Source organism: Eptatretus burgeri, chromosome 10 (assembly GCF_056783735.1).
Source record: "Eptatretus burgeri isolate ZD-2024b chromosome 10, Ebu_testis_v1, whole genome shotgun sequence".
In the NCBI taxonomy this organism is placed as follows: Eukaryota; Metazoa; Chordata; class Myxini; order Myxiniformes; family Myxinidae; genus Eptatretus; species Eptatretus burgeri.
In genome coordinates, this window is record NC_140970.1 from 71,667,554 (window position 1) to 71,690,805 (window position 23,252).

Genomic DNA, 23,252 nt, shown 5'->3' on the forward strand with positions numbered 1-23,252 from the left:
CAGGCACCGCACCCAGACGGCCGCCTGTGAAAATCACGATGAAAAACTCTCCACCACCAGACTGTACGGGACGTGCGCAGCCCGGTGACAACCTCCACTGTGCAGGACGCGCGTGCTGCACCATTTCATTTGAATCTGCATCTCATAATTTCATCTGTCTTCTTTACAACCCTGATTTACATCCAATCCTTTCCTTCAATCCATGAAACAAAGCGAAGCAGGCTCAAATGCACAATAACAGACACGCGTGCAGCCCAGCGATAATCACCATCGCACTGAACGGGACGCGCATGGCGCACATCTTTATTCGGGTCTGCACGTTGATTTACAACGGCGTCTTACCATCGACCTTCGCTCGCCACCTCAGCCACCAATATCTCCCGCAAACGGCAGAGGTCATCCTCCTCGCACCTCTGCCTTGATACAGTCGACCATCGACCTTCGCTCGCCACCTCGGCCCCCAATATCTCCCGCAAACAGTAGAGGTCATCCTCCTCGCACCTCTGCCTCAATACAGGCGCCACAAAGCAGAGGGGCAAATGCATGGCCAAGATTGCTCAGGCCACGTGGCTTTCTGATGGAACAAGCGCATTGACCAGCACGCAACCACACAGCGCCGGGGGTGCCCGAACGGGCATGCAGGAACTACGCAACCCTCGACCGATCGCCGAAACACCTCCCGGGAGTACGGTGCAAGGCAATTCATGCAGCGGTGTTTGGTACAAGACAATTCCATGTCTCGCCGGATGTACGAATGAGACCACTTCGGCCATAGGGGCCGGGCAGCACGGGCCTGGGGCCCAATAGGAGCGCACGATTCGGTTGACGACGCATCGCTCCGGGTCATCACCCCACCCTGCACCACGGGGCTTATAAAAGGCGGATCGCGAAACCGTTCACAGTCTCGCCTTGCTTCGATCTCTGGATCTCTGCATTCGCCTGCTACTCCGCCTGCCTCACATGCTGACTCCGCCTTACTCATCTGTTGGGTCCGCCCATTCCACCCACCTAACTGCCTCGCCCCTTCCTCGCATGCTGCTGGCTCTACCCACCACCCTTCTCGCCTGCTGGCTCCACCCACCACCTTCCTCTCGTGCTGCTGGCTCCACCCACCGCCCTTCTCATGCTGCTGGCCCTACCCATCGCCCTTCATGTGGTGCTGGCTCCACCTTCCAACCACCTTCCTTGCCTGCCTGCTCCGCCTATTCTCTGGACCAGTGCGGAGCATGCGCTCAGCCTGGCATAGTAACCAAGGAGACAATGTGCCAACTCTCAAGGTGGGATCGCTTTGCAGATTTTCCCCCAAAACGTACTGGCTAGCGCGGTCGGCCGACCGTCCAAGGTATTGCGAGGCCGTGAGCCCTCATCTTCTCTCCTTTCTTCTGATTATCTCTTCATCGGGTTTTGTGTGTGTGTGTGTGTGTGTGTGTGTGTGTGTGTGTGTGTGTGTGTGTGTGTGTGTGTGTGTGTGTGTGTGTGTGTGTGTGTGTGTGTGCGTGTGCGCGTGTTTGTGATGGCGCCTGTCCTCGCCCAAGTTAAGAGTGCAGAAGATATATCGGGATAAGTCTGCTCTGTGTCTGCTTTAGTCAGTTGCTTGCCTTGTTATCACATCCCACAAATTCCTTCCTTTCCTTGCTTGCATCCAATAATAAATCCATTCACTGTGCCACATATTTTTCCTCACCTGTTTGTTAATAAATTCTTGTGTAGAAATGTTCCCAGCTCGTTTTCGTCTTTTCCTTCATTGATCCAGCATGGTCCGTACCCGAGCCAAGCCGGGACTTTATCTTCCAACGATTCGTTTTTCTAGCCGCTACATCCTTGGCAGTTACGTTCGGCTGCATCTGATCCGGTAAAGTGACCCAGTTTAGACAAGGCGTCCCGAGGGTGTGTCTCCCGGTAATTAGGTCACGTGCCTATTTTAGGTAACCGGTTAAACAGTAGACAGAGGACCCTAGGTCACGTGGTTGAGTTATTGGCATTCACGGTCGATTAGCGACCCGCCGCGTCACGGAGTTATCCGTGTGCAATGACCTACAATTCCGGAGTCTGGTGGGAACCTGGATGCTACAAGCCAACGGACGCGGGTTACGGACGAGCAGAGCACATGTGCTCGCGTGGTGAACCCCTCGAAACGCGAGGCTTGCTTGGGATGCGCAGTGACGTTGTGGCTGCACGCATGGTTGGAATCTGGCAGAAGGGAATGGTTAGAATCCGGCGGATGTTACCGTCCGAGAAGGGACGAGGTGTGCGAAGCGCGAGCAGCTGCCGTGATGTCACGGAATGGAGCGCAGGTTGTGAGTTGCCGCACTGGTGCGCATAGGAAAAGAAGAGAAAAGCAAGCCTCACCATTTCAGGTATACAGGAGCCCTGGGCAAGGGGTAGGAGACTCCCTTGTTTGAGGCAAAGGAAGTACTAGTTAGGGGGATGGGTTAGAGTTAGTTAGACCAGCTTCATGGGGACGTGAGTTGTTCCTCATGGAGTCTATGGAATTGATTAGTTAGAGGGATTTCAGTTTAGATTTAGGAAATGGGAATTGTTGGATTTTTGGAGACACAGACAGACTGGAAATGTGTAGTGGAGACGTAGCTTAGCGACATAGAGTAAATGGAACATGAATAAGTTTTAAGGTATCACGAGGGAGCATGAGTTAGTCAGGGGATTTAGTTAGAAGGATGGCAGTGTTGAGTGTAGTGTAAATTGAGAGTGAAAAGTGTACAATCAGTGAGTATAGGACAGCGGGCCCAAATGTGTGAGTGGAGCGAATGTGATATGCATGGTGCGATGACTGATTGGGGGGAGGAGTGATTCCCACCCAAGGGACCCTGGGGTCAGAGTAATGTTAGTTAGTGGGTTATCCAAATTTTCATAAAGGAGGCCGTTTTGTTGTTGGTGTCGAGAGAAGGCACGAAACCCGTTTGGAGGGGTGCAGGAGTTCATGGACCGGCTGGGAGCGTGGCTGTTGAAAGGTGAGTTTTGTTTAGAGGGCACCCCGGACACTGGATTAGTCGGCCAGAGTAGGCCAAGGGCCCAAGAGGGGCCGGGATAATGTTGTGGGCACGGGCGACCCATTGGGAACGGGACCCGTAACGCCAGAATGCCACGGGGGCAGTGTACTGGCCACGGGCAACCCTCGGAAAGGGACCCGGGACACCAACATGCCACGTGGGCATCGGAGGGGGGCAATGCCAGAGAGGGCAACCCCCCGCGTTCATAGGGAGCAGCTTGGCTCGGAGGCAGCCTGCGGGCCTGGGGGTGCCATGGTTAGAGTTCGGCAGAGGGGGAGTTCCTGCCAGTTGAGCCACGCTGCCCAGCCAGGAAATTGTGCGAGGGCACGTATGAAAATTTGAGGGCAAGGCCCAAATTTATAATGGACACCAACATAGGCGATGGGAATCTTGGTTGGTAGAACCAATAATTTAAGCGACAGGCGCTTTTGGAAAGCCCCGGAGTAGTTTCATGTGTAATAAATAAATGTAAGGAGATGTACCCCTTCGCACCATCCATCCCTTCGCTCGTTGTAGGCCGCTGGGCCCACTTCACTTTGGGTTAGATCACTGAACTCTGAGAAGGCCATTCTGAGCCTTCATTGGGCCTCGAGACAGGACTCTAGTCTCTCCCTATTCCCCTCCAGAGAGGGAACGTAGGGGTTGGGGGGAGTCGAGGTTGGCAAGAGAGGGTAGCCGGACAGAGACAATAAGGGGGTTGGGGAGAAAATTATAGAAGGGAATTATAGACAATTATAATAATTAAAATAAAGAGGGGTTAAATTTTGTTGTGTTGTGTGGCAAATTAAGGGAGTGGGTATGGACAGCGACAGGCAAAGGCGATAGAGTGGGGGGAGACAGTAGGCTCGGTCCGAGCCCGCCTTCAGAGCGGCCGGCACCACCGCACTCCCTCCAGACCTGATGGAACCACACCAGAGGCCGGCCAGCTTCACCTGCCGGCCTGTTGTGCTGCAGCTGCCTGTTCTGCATGGGCTTACCTTGCCATGCCTCGTTGCCTGGCTCTGCCATGACCCCATGCCTGCTAGCCCTTGTTTGCGTTTGCCCCTGTGTCCATCCATCCACCATGTGCGCCAGGATCATCCAGTTCTGCAGGAACTGCCCTGCAGGCAGCTACACCACGGGGACTGTATTGAGCAGCCCGTGCACCATGTGTTGCATCCATCCAGTCCATTTTTGTGTTTTGCGACCATCTCCATCCAGTCCATTTTTGTGTTTTGCGACCATCTCCATCCAGCCCATTTTTGTGTTTTGCGACCATCTCCATCCATTCCCCTGCACCAATGACTTTGAAATGACTTTTACCTTTCCCCTTTCACAGATCACAAGTCCTGGGCCATGGTTAGTGTAATGTAATAGATAAGTTAAGATTGTAAATACGTGGAACCCCACCTGCATGTTTGTTTTAGCGTCGACAATTTTAGTTAAGTTGTCCGAATGAGTCTGGGTTCGTTTAGTTTGTTTCGCAGCGCATTAGGTTATTTATTTTTGGGACACGTATAAAGAAATGTCGCGCTCAGGGATTCGAAGGTAGAACGTACTTGGGGAAAACTTACACATTCTGGTCACACGAAAATTTGATGACTCAGGACGAGTCTGTAAAAAGGGGAGGGGGTAGTGTTACAAATTTGGAAATAAACCACACTCAACATACAGGTTCCTTTAGCTAAGTTATGTTGATAAGTGCATGTTCCATAGATAGCTCACCTTCCATTGTTTAATGGGTAGAAATCGATTACATGCGCTGTGATTCAATTTAATAGTTAGGGATCGATCACAACACAAAGGAAGACGCCCATCCCCCTCTTCTGCGAATAGGAAGAAGAGCCCTCCCGTCCCGTGATTCATGACTTAAACAACTCCCTCCCACCCGTGGTTGTGCGGGCATGGGGGGGGGGGAGGATGAGTCACGCCGGGAGCGGGTGGAGGGGCGGAGAAGGATAAGGAAGAGATTCTCTGCTTTGGCTTGGCTTGTAGCAGGCTTTCGGGTTCTGCTTGGCTCGGTTCGCTTTTTGGGCTCTGGCTTTGTTCGGAAGAGAGGTGATTCGCTTTTTGTGATTGGTTCATCGAAAGAGAGTTGATCTGGTTGCTCGGCTCAAGCTTGTTGGTTGTTGTTCATCGAGAGAGAGGAGCGCCAGTTGCGAGAGTCGCGCGTGTTTTGCGCACCACTTTGTCGTCCGGTTCGGCTGACTCTTCTTAGTTCATGGAGCTCTTTGTTCTTCGCTTGGTTCCCGGCTTGGTGCAACTCCTTGGCCTCATCTTGGAGGTGGTTCTTCGGGGAAGCGACGCATCGACGGGAAGGATCGGCGCCTCGTCTGACCAGCACGTGTTCAGAAGCGCGAGAGGATTCGCTGGAGCGCGGGAAGGACCGCGGCTCACGACAATTGGATCCAGCTCGCTCTCGCTGGAGCCAAGGTCCAAGCAGCTTGAAGACCACACGAGGTGGAGAGGTTCGAGATAGGTTCTGGGTTTTAGCTCATCTGTCCCTCCGAGCTGAAGTCCGTATTAAAGGCATCAGCCACCATTACTTGGGTGTGTGTGTGTGTGTGTGTGTGTGTGTGTAAGAGTGTCCATGGGCCCGTCTAAAAGTAGGAAACTGTTAAGTGCCTGTGTATTTGCTTTACATTTCATAATAACTCGGCTGTAGGTTTTGCTCGTGTCCTGTCCCCTATCCCTAATCATTCATTGCTTGCATGCCTGTGTTCAAATAAATGTCCCCCATTGTTGAATGTCACTTGCTCGTTGCGTCCCTTCCTCCATTGACTGCCATTAAGCATACGGGGAACTAACTGGCTAATTAAAACCGATAAAACGTACATCTGGTCCGACGGGGCTTGGCGATTTAATCCGCTCGGCAAACGGAACGAGCAGCTTAAGCGGCTCGTTTTCGTGCAGGCTCCATCAAGGTATAAACTCCCGGCATTTCTGTCCGCGCGAATAATTAGGTACATCGACAATTCGGCAATCGACCCTGTAGCGCGTGGACAGAAGAGTTGGCTGGTTTATGGTGTGTTAAAAACACCCGTAGCTGGGTTTCGGCGTTGATCCGGAAGCCACTACTAGATTGCCACGTTCGGTGGGTGCGCGTGGCCGTAATCGGGCTGAAGGCGGTCGTCCGCACGCCGGACGGGTGGAAATCTGCAACAATATATACTAGCCGAAACCCTGTCACAGACCGATTCCGAAGGTTGACTATCGCCACTATGTGCGATGCACTCTTACAGGTACGAAGTTTCTTTCAGTCCAGGTCACAGTACCGAGAAAAACGTGACACGGCCGCGAGGAGGAGCACAAAATTGGTCCTTCAGTATTAATATTTATATATATATATATATATATATATATATATATATATATATATATATATATATAATCTCTATTATAATACCAAGCTTGCACACTAAAAACTCGGCTCGCCGTCACACGATCCCTATGAAATTGCTGTGGCACTTAGCAGACATGCCGACAATGTTTGGGAAGACTTGGCGTTCCATAGTACCACTTGCATTTTGCACAATGCGTATTTTTGTCATTCCCCGTGCACGGTCTGTCGTCTGCTACCAGCTATGTCGTACTGCTCTCCCATGCATGTGCATGGGTATCGCTAGTATTATATATATATATATAAAGCTCTTTCTTACCATTGACTGACTCACTCAATGACTGATATTAAATATCGGTACCTTCTGGTGAAGTAGAAAGCTGAAATTTTGCATCGAGATGGACAATACACCAGGAAAAAAAAACAAATCACAGAACTGTCGGAAAGCAGCCGTAAATTAAGATATAAATAAATGAAAAAAAAATGCAGGTCAGCAACCCGAGACAATGAGGAAGCACAGTAATTTTGTGTGTCCAAGGACATCAAAGCCAACACAAAGGGAAAAATCACAGAACCATCGGAAGCAATCAATAAATGAATGAAAATAAATGAATTAAATGAAGGTGAGTGACCCGAGACAATGGCGGGGGGGGGGGCACGGTAATTTTGCGTGCCGACAGTAAATTTTCATCAAATAGACTTAAAATTTGATTAGGGTTTGCATAAGGGTCACTGAAGCCTGTTTTGAGGTCAAAAAGTCAAAGGTCAACATGACAAAACTGTCAATTTTCATCAGATTGACTTGAAATTAGAACAGAATTTGCATATTGGGTCACGGAATTGGTTCACCACTCAAAAGTTAGAAACCTATTGTTTTTGAGGTCCATAGGGGCAAGGTCGCAGCAACTGATTTCACCAAGTATCGGTCTATGCTTGTTACCTCCACCACCGAAGGTGAAGGGGGTTATGTTTTCACCCCTTTCTGTCTGTTTCTGTTCAGGATATCTCAACAAGTTGTGGACGGATCCAAATGATATTTTATGGACAGGTTTGTTGTGTGGCAAGGACAAACTGATTAGATTTTGGTGAAGATCCGGATCCAGGTCCGACTACTAGAATTTTAAAAGTGTTTCTTCACCATTGAGAGATAGGGCCAAAAATGATAGATAGCACGATATCTCAAAAAGTTGTGGACGGATTCGGACGAAACTTGGTGGACAGGTTGGGTGTGTCACAAGCACGAATTGGTTTGATTTTCGTGAAGATTCGAATCCAGATCCGGATGCGAGAATTTTTTTTTAAGTGATTCTTCACCATTGATAGGGCCAAAAACGATGTATTGCGTGATATTTCAAAAATGTAATGGGCTTGATATGTTCTTCTGGATCAGGCATTGCGTGCCAGAGGTATGTGCCCTTCTCGTTTATTACTGTATTTGCAAAATCAAAGATTTGCAAGTGTATTTGGTCTGGTCTGTTATTCTGTTTGTCTGTATGTTTTTCAATCGCCTATAGGTCACATTTTTACTCTGATCTTCATGAAACCACCACTTGGAAGAGGTTTTTGAGGTCAATAGGTCAAATGCTACGGTCACATAAATCGTCAATTTTCAACCGATTCACTGTGTGTGTGTGTGTGTGTGTGTGTGTGTGTGTGTGTGTGTGTGTGTGTGTGTGTGTGTGTGTGTGTGTGTGTGTGTGTGTGTGTGTGTGTGTGTGTGTGTGTGTGTGTGTGTGTGTGTGTGTGTGTGTACAGCTCTGGAAAAAAATAAGAGACCACTCCAAAAAAAATTTAAATCAGCATCTCCACATGTATGATCGCCATTCCATTCCAGTGTCTGTTGAATTCCAACACAGGCACACCTCATTCTACTTGGTGAGGTACTGATTGGGTGATCAACTGAACCGAATCTTATTTAACAAGGAAAAGTATAAGAACCACTGCTGTAGTCATCACAATCCTCTTGCAATCGGACCAGCTGGATGGCAAAAACAGTGCTCGTAGTACGTCAAAAGTAATTGGAATCCAAAAAATAACTATTGACCATGCCAAAGGAGTTGAAAAGAAAAGTTTTGAGTGAGGAAAAGAAGGGTTCAATTCTGGCTTTACTTGCAGAGGGATACAGTGAGAGTCACGTTGCTTCCATCCTTAAAATTTCAAAGACGACGGTTCATAAGAACAAGGTCAAGCAGCAGACATTGGGGACAACAAAGCTACAGACTGGCAGAGGGGGAAAACGACCTTCCACTGACCGGGATGACCGCCAACTCATTCGTGTGTCACACAACAACTGTAGGATGACATCACGTGACCTAAAAAAAAAGAATGGCAAACGGCAGCTGGGGTGAAGTGCACGGCGAGGACGGTTCGAAACAGGCTCCTCGGGGCAGGGCTCAAGTCATGCAAAGCTAGAAAAAAAGCCCTTCATTAATGAGAAGCAAAGAAGAGCCAGGCTGAGATTTGCAAAAGACCATAAGGATTGGACCGTAGAGGACTGGAGTGAGGTCATCTTCTCTGATGAGTCCAATTTTCAGCTTTTCCCAACACCTGGTTGTCAAATGGTTAGACGGAGACCTGGAGAGGCCTATAAGCCACAGTGTCTCGCACCCACTGTGAAATTTAGTGGAGGATTGGTGATGATCTGGGGGTGCTTCAGCAAGGCTGGAATAGGGCAGATTTGTCTTTGTGAAGGACTCATGAATGAAGCCATGTACAAGGTTGTCCTGGAAGAAGACTTGCTTCCTTCTGCTCTGACAATGTTCCCCAACTCTGAGGATTGGGTTTTTCCAGCAGGACAATGCTCCATGCCACACAGCCAGGTCAATCAAGGTGTGGATGGAGGACCATCAGATCAAGACCCTGTCATGGCCAGCCCAATCTCCAGACCTGAACCCCATTGAAAACCTCTGGAATGTGATCAAGAGGAAGATGGATGGTCCTAAGCCATCAAACAAAGCCGAGCTGCTTGAATTTTTGCGCCAGGAGTGGCATAAAGTCACCCGACAGCAATGTGAAAGACTGGTGGAGAGCATGCCAAGACGCATGAAAGCTGTGATTGAAAAATCAGGGTTATTCCACAAGATATTGATTTCTGAACTCTTCCCAAGTTAAAACATTAGTCTTGTGTTGTTTAAAATTGAATATGAACTTGTTTTGTTTGTATTATTTGAGGTCTGAAAACACTGAATCTTTGTTGTTATTTTGACCAGTTGTCATTTTCTGCAAATAAATGCTCCAAATGACAATATTTTTATTTGGAGTTTGGGAGAAATTATGTCAGTAGTTTATAGAATGAAACAAAAATGTTCATTTTACTCAAACACATATCTCTAAATAGTAAAACCAGAAAAACTGATAATTTTGCAGTGGCCTCTTATTTTTTCCAGAGCTATATATACACACAAACAAAAAGCACCATCAGTCCGTGAGTACGTCTATTAATTAACTCTTTTAATTATGGACTATTGGAACATACAGTGGGGAGAACAAGTATTTGATACACTGCCGATTTTGCAGGTTTTCCCACTTACAAAGTACGTAGAGGTCTGTAATTTTTATCATAGGTAGACTTCAACTGTGAAAGACGGAATCGAAAACAAAAATCCTGAAAATCACATTGTTTGATTTTTAAATCATTAATTTGTATTTTATTGCATGAAATAAGTATTTGATCACCAACCAACCAGTAAGAATTCCGGCTCTCACAGACCTGTTAGTTTTGTCTTTAAGAAGCCCTCCCATTCTCCACTCATTACCTGTATTAACTGCACCTATTTGAACTCGTTATCTGCATAAAAGACAGCTGTCCACACTCAATCAATCAGACTCCAACCTCTCCACAATGGGCAAGACCAGAGAGCTATCTCAGGACATCAAGGACAAAATTGTAGACTTATACAAGGCTGGGATGGCTACAGGACAATAGGCAATCAGCTTGGTGAGAAGGCAACAACTGTTGGCGCAATTATTAGAAAATGGAAGAAGTTCAAGATAACAGTCAATCTCTCTCGGTCTGGGGCTCCATGCAAGATCTCACCTCGTGGAGCCTCAATGATCATGAGAAAGGTGAGGGATCAGCCCAGACCTACACGGCAGGACCTGGTCAATGACCTGAAGAGAGCTGGGACCACAGTATCAAAGAAAACAATAAGTACACACTACGCTGTCATGGATTAAAATCCTGCAGCGCACGCAAGGTCCCTCTGCTCAAACCAGCGCATGTCCAGGCCCATCTGAAGTTTGCCAATGACCATCTGGATGATCCAGAGGAGGAATGGGAGAAGGTCATGTGGTCTAATGAGACCAAAATAGAGCTTTTTGGTTTAAACTCCACTTGCCGTGTTTGGAAGAAGAAGGATGAGTACATCCCAAGAACACCATCCCAACCATGAAGCATGGAGGTGGAAACATCATTCTTTGGGGATGCTTTTCTGCAAAGGGGACAGGACGACTGCACCGTATTGAGGGGAGGATGGATGGAGCCATGTATCGCGAGATCTTGGCCAACAACCTCCTTCCCTCAACAAGAGCATTGAGGATGGGGCGTGGCTGGGTCTTCCAGCATGACAACGACCCCAAACACACAGCCAGGGCAAATAAGGAGTGGCTCCGTAAGAAGCATCTCAAGGTCCTGGAGTGGCCAAGCCAGTCTACAAACCTGAACCCAATAGAAAGTCTTTGGAGGGAGCTGAAAGTCTATGTTGCCCAGCGACAGCCCCGAAACCTGAAGGATCTGGAGAAGATCTGTATGGAGGAGTGGGCCAAAATCCCTGCTGCAGTCTGTGCAAACCTGGTTAAGAACGACAGGAAACGTCTGATCTCTGTAATTGCAAACAAAGGTTTCTGTACCAAATATTAAATTCTGTTTTTCTGATGTATCAAATACTTGTTTCATGCAATAAAATGCAAATTAATGATTTAAAAATCATACAATGTGATTTTCAGGATTTTGTTTTAGATTCCATCTTTCACAGTTGAAGTGTTCCTATGATAAAAATTACAGACCTCTACGTACTTTGTAAGTGGGAAAACCTGCAAAATTGGCAGTGTATCAAATACTTGTTCTCCCCACTGTACCTTTTAGATATATAGACCTTTAGAGCTCTTTCACCTTTCACACCTCTTAGTCTAGGGGTTCCCAAACCCAGGGTCATGACACAAACTTGGGTCGCGAGGGCCTGCTGATGGGTCACGAGGGCCTGCTGATGGGTCGCGAGGGCCTGCTGATGGGTCGCGAGGGCCTGCTGATGGGTCGCGGGGGCCTGCTGATGGGTCGCGAGGGCCTGCTGATGGGTCGCAAGGGCCTGCTGATGGGTCGCGATGATTACACTCCACTTGATCTTACAGCAATTTTCCATAAACAAACGTTGGAAACTTGCCAACTTCTCACAAATCCCGGTTTTTGAGGGGGTGGGTTCACGTCGAAAGGGTTTTCTCACACAATTCTGATGGTAAGTACCTGCACCTGATGGTTGGTCCCAATACCATTTGGGTGACGAGGTGAATGTGTTCAAATTTTGGGTTGTGGACAAAAACGTTTGGGAGCCTATGCCTTCGATCCTTCAGAACCCTAAGACCCTAAAGATTGTTTATAACCCCAAAAAAAACTTTAAGACACCTTAAACCCTTTATAACCCTCAGACCCTTTTGAGCCCAAAGACCGGTAAGACCCTCCAAGACCCTGAAGACCGTTTGCAAACCTAAGACCCTTTATAACCTCAAGACTCTTTCAGTCCCTCAGACCCTGTCGACCATATAGACCCCATTGTTACACTTCGTACTCTTTAGACCCCAAAGACTGGAAAGACCCTTTAGATCAAGAAGACCCTTTATAATCCTAGGACCTCTTAAGACTATTCTAGACCCATAAGAACCTGTAGACTCTTTAAGACCCCGAACAATTGTTTATTTGGATTTTGCAAGGACCGTGCTATGCATGACATATATCTTGTTTGTTTGTGGGTTTTGACTTTGAGACACAAACTGCTGGATGAAATGAGTTGAAAACTGGTGATTGTACTCGGGGTGTGCACGGGGAGGTTTTAGTGAAAAAAAAAATTGTAGTCCCAGAGGTTCATGGTTCGGGGAAGACCTCGATTCTGTGTAAATAGTTATGTCATATTGTTGCTTCCTGCTACTGATGCCATTAATTGGCCGTTAAATGTGGACTTGGATTTATTCTTCAAGCCATGTAAAGGAAGAAGAACTCGTATTTGTAAATCATAATCTGGAGTATCTTGTAAAGATGTGATGAAAGTGTAAAAATTATGAAGGGGATTAATTTTTTTGAAAGATATAGCAAAGCTTTGAGGTACACCATCATTGGTTGAGGCCGCATCTCTGCTGCTGAAGCTGTGCTCGGGGCAGGCATTTGGAATTTTTCATGGTGCGAGCGATGGCTCTTGGTGCTGGATACTCTTTGCGAAAGACACCGTGGGATATATCATCCACCAACTAATTCTGGCAAACGGGACGCCCAGTCCAACGCTCACCCGAGAGACGGCACACACATCGATGAACCACCGTGGCCCTGCCTTTGAAACACCTATAACTGGGCCAAGATTGAAACCCAGGCTGGACAGCTTTGAAGTGAGTGTTTTGTCTAGGCCATCCTACCTGCCCAGGAGAACACTGAAATCAGCAAAAAAGATGGTTGGGTTAGGAAAGGTTAATGTGGGAAATAAAGATCAGTGTCAGAATGGGGGATGACAAGAGGTAGCCATGCACTGCATGATTGAAGCCCTGCGGGGAAGAATGGGACAGAACAACCTCCGGAAGGTGGTTCCATAGACAGCAAAAGCGAGGAATAAAAGAGTTGAGGTGAGTAAACGGTCTGGAATTTGGAGAGTTTAACCAGGAGAGGGTTACTTGAAGAACGTGTGCACCCTGAAGAATATAGGGAGGGTCGGAGGACTGAGAGAGCTTTGAGAGCAATATCGGAAAATAGATGGTGGAAAACAGAGACCACCAACCTGTCTGAAATATTCGAGCAACAGACCCTGTGCTTCAGACTCATCACAGGAGATTGCAATAATTTTAAGAACTTTAAATTCCAGTGAATCCAGGAGAGAGCAATGTGATGCTGGTGCACAAGCCTATAACAGAGAGCAGTACTCCATTGAGCTCTAAACAGTCCTTGAAGAGTGTAAGTAGCTATGATTTTCCAAGGAAAGACTTTGATCGATGGAGCTGGCTTTATAGTCTGTAGATGGCTATATAGACCAGTCTGTGGCTGGCTTTATAGGACAGCTTTGTTATGTGGTCAGCCCAGTATGGCTCGTGGCTGATGGTGAGGCTGAGAAATTCAAGAAACTGAACCTCTTTGTGGATGACCAAGTTAATAAAGAGGTGGGTTCATTTGATGATCCGACTGGAGCGATACGATGAGATTTTCCAGGATTGAAGGACATGTTCCATTTCTCAGATCAATGTATAATAATTTCCAAATCAGTGGAGAGAGACACACAACTGCTATCTGCCGAGCAAATCCATGGGAGTACTGTACGAGACATTGGTGCGTCACCTGCAAAAAAGGAACAGAGGGTTTTTCAGAGCATCAGAGATATAAAGATGAGGAATAAGACTGGGCCCAAAACACTGCCTTGGATAACTCCAGCCTCCACTGGGAGAGGGCTCCATTGATGGCCACGCGTTAACTGCATCTAAGTTGCGGGTGTTGTCACACATGAACATGTCATCTGTGTTACTGCAACCCTCACATAGCTGTACTTTCCCAGCCCTAGCCCCCCAACCCCCACGAATAAAAAAACCATTAAATATTCACCATGTGTTATGATTGTTGATGTCCTAGTGTCTGTGAGATACCTCTTCACCTCTACCCTCTACCTGCTGATCCCCTTTCCCATTTCTGTTGAGTGGATGTCAGATTGGATGAGGTTTGTGGAAAGTGTAGGATTGGTGTCATGGAGGGTGATTGAGCTCGTGGAGTGGGCGATTGGGTTGGGTTTGGGGTGTGTGGACGTGGTACAGGTATGATGGACCTATTGCCTCCTCCCATGTTGAGATTTCCTTGTATAAATGAATATTTATACCGGTATAAAATGGTATATGCCGGTCCGAAAGCTACCTCGATCCCTGACGTTATCTTGTGTATTCCGGGATAAATGCTTAATCGGGTTCAACTTGTGCATAACCGATTATTTTTAATCAGAATATGAGAGGCTGGTGTAAACAGGGTGCAGAAATGTGGAAGAGGTTTGTTTGCATTGCATTGTGTGATTATATTTATAATTTATACACCACATCTTGTCTTCAGATAATGACGAGCAAGACATGATGGGGAAGAAGATGAGCATTCCCAAAGAGATCATGCTGGAGGAGCTTGGGCTATTCAATAACAGGGGCTCGTTAATGTTCCACATGAGGCAGAAGCGCGTTGAGAAGTACACGTTCGAAGCTTCGCAGAATGACATCAATGCCAAAATGAACGCTGCGGTACGAAGATGTGTTAAGTACTTTTGTTGTTACCTCCACGCATACTGTTCATTTGTGTGCAGCAACTGGCACCAGTTTGTATCATTGCTGGAAGTGCTGCTGTACCGCTGATGCAATGCCCCTTGTATGTTAGAGCAGGAATCTGTTCAGGATGCTGTTGATAACTCACATACTCTTCCTGAAAGACACAGTGAGATTTATAATGTCCACCAACAATGCCAACACCCGGTTTGCTCGGTCGAGATTCGAACCCTGGCTGGATAGCACAAAAGTAGGCTATCTTTCAAGCCCGAAGCAATATTTGAAGACAGCTGCTGATGCATCTTTTTTTTCTTGCCTTGGAACGGAGGTTTTTTTTTATTTTATAGCCCTCATTCAAAAAAATCGAAAAATCCCTCCCGAGAAAGAAGTGGAGCCATAAAGGGATAAGAAATGCATTAACGAAAAAAAGAGAACAGCTCCTTGCTTAAGTAGGTAATAATTCTTTTTAAACTTAAGTTATTTTTAAGGGTTATATTTAAATATATTAACTGCCCCTCCAACAGATAGCGCACGATGATCGACACCCTGCCTGCAAAGCACTATAAGGGGACACCTTGTAGTCGGGTCAGGAATTGAACCTTGGCTGGACAGATGAAACTATATGAAACTGGACTATACAAGGTGGCCATAAAGTCTGGAAACATAGGCGAATATCTATATTAATATTTCGGCACGCCCCTTTCTTTGTTCCACCATCAGATTTTTGTTGCTGCATGAAATGAAACAAGATTTGGCACAAATACTAATGATATTATTGTCTTCCTTAAGAGGCCCCTCAAAATTCGTTTTGATGCATTTTCACAAACTCCAACCGATTCCATTCAAATTCGGTACGATTATGGGTTTTGGTCCAACTTAGGTCATTGGCTATAATTTTTTTTCATAACACTTCCGATATTCGAAAAAAATCGATAAATCGATATCCCTTATGGGATTTTCCATTCAAATCCACTCAAGTTTAAGGCCTACAGGGGACGCAAATTTCCACTTGGCCCCAGGCGCTGTTTACCTCCGCTACGCCAAGCTGTTGGGGTTAGGGTTTGGGTTAGTGTTAGGGTTAGCTACCCTAACACTAACCCTAACAGCTAACAGCTATTCAGGAAATTTGCAAGAAAGCCCGGGCAACGCCGGGCATTACTACTGGTACATTATAAATGGTTTATTGACATTACATTATAATACATGATAACTAACTGGATTGTACGATGTGGCCCTGTGGAGTGGGCTGCACGCTCGCCAAATCTGAACCCCCTTGATTACGTCTTCTGGGGTATGCTGAAGGCGCAGGTTTATTCAGTGAAGATCTGAGACTCCAATCCTCTGAGGCAACGCATCCCGGCTGCATGTGCAGAGATCGATTGAAATGCTGCATTACTGCACTGCAATTCATTGCTATTTTGCACAGCACATTGAACTGTGAATTTTTCATGAGGGACAACACATTGAACATGTCATGCATTGTAATGTAATGTCAATAAGCCATTTACAATGTATAGTCACCTATGTTTACAGATTTTATGGCTACCCCGTACTTCCAAGATATCCCACCATCCCCATGCGGTCTTAACTGTGTTGTGTTTATCATTTATCAACATCTAAGTTTGCCACTTTTTAATCCTTATGATGGCTGAACCTTTGTTTGATGATTTTAAGGTCGAACTTAGCGATTTTAAAGTTGATTGTTTTGTACTATTTCAAGTTTTTTTTGTTTTTATGGTTATCTACTTACAAAAATATAGATGCAGTCGGATGAATTTGAAGCTGGGGAACAGTCTGTTAGCATTACCAAGTGGAAGTTATAGATGGTATGATGTCTTTTGGGAAGAGTATACCAGTTATCGCCAGCACTCTGAACATCTTCCGTATTCCTGGTCCAACCAAGGTGGGGCACTGTATCAGTGACACAGCATCCCCCTACACCCACCCTCCTCCTCGTCATCCCCCAATTACAAATGATGCAAAGGTGCAGTCAGTCACGTGCTGAACACGAAATGTGTAATATGCCAAGGACTGGCAGGATATAGCCTCAAGGTACGCACACGCACATCTGAGCTGTCTAGCCCAAGTTCAAATCTCGGTCAAGCTATAAAATGACATTCTGGTGTTTCGCGAGCAGGGTGGATCATAAATGTGTGTGCCCATCCCTCAGAGGGACGTTAAACTGGATGTCCGGTCTGCCAGCATTAGGTAGTTGATGGACAAGCTATCGTTGGTGCACCCTGAACAAATTCCTGCTTTAACCTACAGGGAGCACTGCATCAGCTGCACAGCTGTACCCCGAGCAAATAAATGATGCCACCCACAGCCATGTGCCGCATACAAAAGATGTAATAATACAATGTATCTGAGAAATTAGTATATTTGGCTCATCATCCCTGGACCATACCCATATGGTGTTGATTCTCAGAATGGTGTCTGGACATCGCTATGCAGTGTTATTGTCCAGAGGTTGCACAACCACACTCCCAGCATCATTGCTGGGAGCGAGCATGGCTATGCTGCTAATGCAGTGCCCCCCGACTGTTTAGGACAGGAATTTGTTTGGCCATGGTGCCGGTGATAGCTCACCTACTCTTCGCGAAGGACACCATGGAGTCTTGTAATGTCCACCAACTAATGTCAGCAGACGGGACACTCAATCAACGTCTATCCGAGGAACGACACACACGTTGATGAATCACCCTGCCTGTGAAACATGGGGATGACAGGTTATAGCTGGGTTGAGATTCAAACCCAGGCTCGACAGCTTACAGGCGAGTGTGCATACCTCGAGGCCATCTGGTCAACCCTTATTGTGGACAAGCTATTGTTGATCGACTTAATGTAAAACTTGCCTTTAGTTGCAGGTATCATACCAACCCCATTTTTTACCATCAATTTAATCTAACTTAACATCCACATTCCTTTGAATTCAAATATCACATTTAATATAAATTATATGAGTGTTGCCTCTCAAAAGATATAACTGTGACATCTTTAAGAGCAACTTAAAAAACAGATGGCACACCAGGCATTATAACCCGATCATCCTAAGAAAGGCCAGCTCCAACAAGTAACACCTTGTGCTGTGACAGCACCAGAACAGCAGTTTTAAACGTTGACAGCAACAGGTGTAGCATTTGAGAACTCAAAAGTGAGTCCTCCACCAACTTCACTCTCCCACTGACCCTTTTGTGATGCAGAAATCAAATACCATATAGTAAAAGTAGAATTTGCAATAAAAATGTTAATTTAATGGCAGAACCAAGAGGCTGGACACGGGTTGCAAGAACAAAAGGGTGGGAAAGCATTGCATGGTGGTGGTGGGGGTGGAGGAGGAGTAGGAGGAGGAGGAGAAGGAGGACATTCATCATCTGCGACACATACCCACAACCCAGGTCACCTGGCTCCTGGTATGTACGCACCAAAACTGCCCTTCATTCATATTCTGAACATCAGATGTGTTCCATAGGGAGATTGAACATGGGCCGATGTAATGAACAGTCTATTCAGCTTAATTTTCAAAGAACAACCATTTTCTAAGTATTTTCTTATTCACATTCCCAGGTTATTCTGGACCACTGAAAGCAGCTGCACCTGAGAAGTTCAATGAAGTACCACGAGCCTATAACTCTCCATGGGAGCAGGCTATTGGAGACAACCCTGAGCTCATTCACTCAACATACCCTCCCGGATCTGGGCCTCAAGTCCCAGCAGAACTTCAGCATTACAAGAGCTTCAACCGGTGGGTGTAGATGCATAATTTCACTGTGGTACCCTGTGAAGGAAAATGGACTCGGTGGTGCCAAATGATCCCTGTAAAGTTTTCTGAAAACTTTCCATTTCAGTCAGAATTACCTTTCAGGGTACTTACTGCATAAAGGAATTGGTGTACTGAAACATTCAGGCAATCTTTTTCAGCTTTCTGCAGTACTTATTTATTATAAACTTTTTAATAGTATTTATTATAAATGCAATCATACTCACAGTTGAAAACTCAGGTTCACTGGCAGATTCACCTTCAGCTCAAATTATTTATAACACCAATGAAAGTCTTCACTATTTTGAAGTGGTGAAGCCACTACAATATTTGACTTTGTCCTTCCTTCCATCCATCTGTCCGTCCGTCCGTCAAAAAGTGAAGAACTCCAAAAAAACAACAGAAACGAGTCACAAAAAACATTTTTTTTAATTGAAAAAATATGTTGGATGGAAATCCCCCCCCCCCCCCAAAAAAGGTAGAAATGATACCACAATCTTTTTACAGGTTTCCATCATGATATCTTTTGACATTTTTGTCTCAATCCCACAGCAAATGTAATACACAAACACGATGAGCAGGTACCAAGCTGCCAGTTCCAGTGACGTGTCATCTTTTGATGTCATTTTATACAAGCTATATTTCCCATGAGTCAGCAATCACATATTAATGTTTAACATTGATCAGTTAGGCGGTTTCAGAGAAGAAGGATTTTAAAGGTTTTTCTTCGATCCAATATAGCTGCCAGTCCACATGACTGATGACATTATTATCAAACAATATTTCGCATGGGTCGATGATCACATATTTAAAGTTTCCCAATGATTGGTTGTGCAGTTTCAGAGAAAAATAATTTAAGGTTTTTGTTTCGACCCAATATGACTGCCAGACCACGTGGCCGATATAATGTACCAGTAATTGTTATCTACCTTTTTCCCCCATGGGATAGCCGATCATACATTTGAAGTTTCGTATCGATGGGTTAAACAGTTTCAGAGATTATTTTAAAGGTTTTTGTTTCGATCCAATGCGGCCGCCAGATCACGTTATCTATGACATCATAGTTATCAAACCTTTTTCCCCATGGGTCGTCAATTACATATTTGAAGTTTCGCATCGATTAGTTTAGGGGTTTCAGAGAAGACAAATTTAAGGTTTTCAGAATGGCGTAGAATAATAATCAGCACATAATTAATCGGGCACCAGCCAGGATGGTTGGTCCCTTAATTACACCAACCCACCCTGCAAATGTACAACTCTCTTTGACATCGACATCTTCATATAATTGTTACTATTGCCACACAGTCACCCTACAACAAAAATGTCAAAAGATGGCGTGATGGCAATCCGTAAAAGGATTGTGGTGTCGTATGGTGGTCTTCTTCCTACCTTGTTTAGTTGTTTTGTTGGGATTCCATCCCAATGTATTTAAAATGTTGCGACTTGTTTTGTGGATGAGCAGCACTGGACATGATACAAGCTTCAAATAAAATTCCCATCTTGCATGCCTCTCCAGCAGTTTTCTGATCTCCCTCTCCCAAGTTAATTTCTCCAGCTAAGCTCGTTCCTTTTCAAAAATTTCCCAGAGAAAAGTTCAGACAGAACCAGAAAGTAGCTGTTATTAAGCAAATTGGATGTCATAAGTGCAGAACCTCATACCTGTTGCATCAATCTCATGAACAATGGGCCAGGAAAGCACCATCATACCAATGCCTGCCAACCAAATGACATCAAGTCTTAGGAACCCTTCATTTAGAGTTCACATAACAGGCAGGAACGCCAGAAAAGTACAGAAGCCGAACAAAAAAACGAGTTGGTCATTCACATTGAGCAATTATGAGGCCATTCAACCCCACTCGGCCCTCCAATGCTTAAAATAGGTGATGTACCACCATCTCATGTAATCCCCTGTTCCGACTCCAAGCTATCTTAACCTCATCCTAACTAACAATTTTTTTAAGTCCACTAACCCGACATCATGCAACCCTCTGACTTGCAGGTTACTCTTTCCTTGACTGCTTTCCTTCCTGCTCATTCATCCCCTCCTTTGTTTTCTCCACATGTGACCCCCACTAGCAACACGTTGCCCTTTTACCCTCTTGTCATCTTACTCTGTCTGTCACGAGCCTCAATGATATACACTACATGGCCAGAAGTATGTGGACACCTGCTCGTCCAACATCTCATTCCAAAATCATGGGCATTAATATGGAGTTGGTCCCCGATGTTTTTATATTCCGTGATTCATCACTCCAGAGAAAGTGTTTCCACTGCTCCAGTCCAATAGCGGTGAGCTTTACACCACTTCAGCCAACGCTTGGCATTGCGCATGGTGATCTGAGGCTTGTGTGTGGCTTTTCGGCCATGGAAACCCATTTCATGAAGCTCTCGACGAACAGTGCTTGTGCTGACGTTGCTTCCAGAGTCAGTTTGGAACTCAGTAGTGAGTGTTGCAACCGACGACAGATGATTTTTTCCACACTACATGCTTCAGCACGACACGGGCCCGTTCTGTGAGCTTGTGTGGTCTATCACTTCATGGCTGAGCAGTTGTTGCTCCAAGATGTTCCCACTTCATAATAACAGCACTTACAGTTGAACAGGGCAGCACAAGCAGGGCAGAAATTTGATGAACTCGCTTGTTGGAAAGGTGGCATCCTATGACGGTGCCACGTTAAAAGTCACTGAGCTCTTCAGTACGGCCCATTCTTCTGCTCATGTTTGTCAATGAGATTGCATGGCTGTATGCTTGATTTTATACACCTGCAGCAATGGGTGTGGCTGAAATAGCCGAATCCACTCATTAGAAGGGGTGTCCGCATACTTTTGGCCATGTCCTATTTATGTGTGTGTATATGAATATGTGTATATTTATGTATGTATATATATATATATATATATATATATATATATATATATATATATATATATATATATATATATATATACACACACACACGGGGATTGCCAGCCCAAGTTAACCACCTGACCCAATTTGTGGTGCCGGGCGGATAACACCAGCAACCTCCCAGGACGGCCGAGTGGTTCCTTATTAAGAGGAGGCGGACACGTTGATCGACGGAGATTTTAACACGTGCTCAAAGTTCAAAGGGCATTGCGGACGGTCGGAGGAGCACGGAGAATGGAACGGAGACACAGGAGCACTGCACCAGGACAGCACAAGAGGGTTTTTCCGCAAACCTACTACAATTACACGAATGCAGTTTCTTCAAAATAAACACATTTAATGAACATACACAAATATTTACAAGATGATAATTCAAAAGGAAATAGTATTCATAATTATATTGTTGCGAATTCGCACCCGCCGGCGTGCGATCGGCCACGTAACTCGAATCGCGGCACGTCGCCCACCGGACGGACAATTCAGTCGTGACCCTCCGGGAACTATCACCCGGAGCCAGTCACGGGTGGGGGTTTAACCTCACCACGTTCGTGCCAATTGCCCACCCGCGCAGGATAGGGTTGCTCGCCAAATTCGATCTACCTAAGTACCTGCGCGAGTGGTCGACCGGGCGATCGTACCACGCCACAGGCCGACTCCGGACACAAACCGTTTAAGTGGTTCGTTCCGTATTACAGGGATAACCGAGCGGAGATATCGTCGGCCTTGATGGTTCCGATTAATTACCGGGCGTTTTAAATCCATGACGAATCTCTTACGCGATGCAAGATGGAGAATCAATAAAAAGGAAGGAGACGAAGCAGAGTGGGAACAGTTCAACAAGCAAGCATTTTATTCACACACAGACAAGCACTTGTATACAGCCATACAAAAATGCACAAAAAGCAAATGCAGAGTTAAAACCGACTACACGCGTACACACGGCAACACTTACACAGTTCTACTTGAAAGACGGCGCCACCACAAGCATTTACGCAAAAAGCAAAGGAAGAAAGCCACCCTCACAGGCAAGGAGGCAGACAGGCCCGTAGACCAAATGAACATGGATCCCAGAAGATCGGCCAGGTCCACGAGACCGTGGAGGTCTTACCCGCGTCCTCGTGACGCGATGGCGGGCAAGCTGCAATGTTCGCGCAGCTGCGCCCTGACTCCATGACCTGGCATGCTCGGCGAGTCCTCTCCGGCGTTCTCTGCGCGAGCGGTCCCCTTGGCACCACGTTTAGGGTGGGGGGGAACGGGGGCCCCCCTCGGCACTATCTCGGCTCGAATGGGGGGGGGGGGGAATCGTTGATGCTCAGGGAGAGGGGTATGGCTGGCCGGCCTGGATCTCACGATGAGTCGAGCGACCCCCACACCGCAACCTCAACGCCGTCTTCCCTGCAACTCTTCCAACTTCTCTCCAAGCTCGACTCCCCCTCTCTCAGTTCCACTCAGCTCTGCCCTGCTCTTCTCCCAACTCACGCTCCCAAATCACGCTTTGCTCCACCAGTTCCACACTCTCCTGCCAGTTCCACTCTGCTCTGCCCCGCTCTTCTCCCAACTCGCGCTTAGCTCCACCAGTTCCACACTCTCCTCGCAAGTCGCCTTGCACTCGTCTCTTTATAGGTCTCAGGAGCCGATATGCAAATATGCGGATCAAAACGCGATTGGAGGCGCGGCCACGCCACCCTCTGCTCAGCCATTGTTCGGGCAAAAAGGGCATGAACCTCCCTGGATCCACATATTTGCAGAAACGGACTTCACATACACGCGCTTGGAGGTGGG

General features: G+C 46.3%; 1 protein-coding gene across 1 annotated transcript in view; it reads left to right on the plus strand.

The window, feature by feature from the left end:
* Positions 1-23,252, plus strand: part of LOC147018847 (myozenin-2-like) — a 98,290-nt gene that overhangs the window by 68,315 nt on the left and 6,723 nt on the right. The window contains exons 3-5 of the mRNA XM_085898925.1: positions 14,603-14,781; positions 18,065-18,215; positions 18,370-18,547. Of these exons, the coding sequence (XP_085755051.1) occupies positions 14,603-14,781; positions 18,065-18,215; positions 18,370-18,547 (508 nt within the window). The remainder of the gene's footprint in view (positions 1-14,602; positions 14,782-18,064; positions 18,216-18,369; positions 18,548-23,252) is intronic.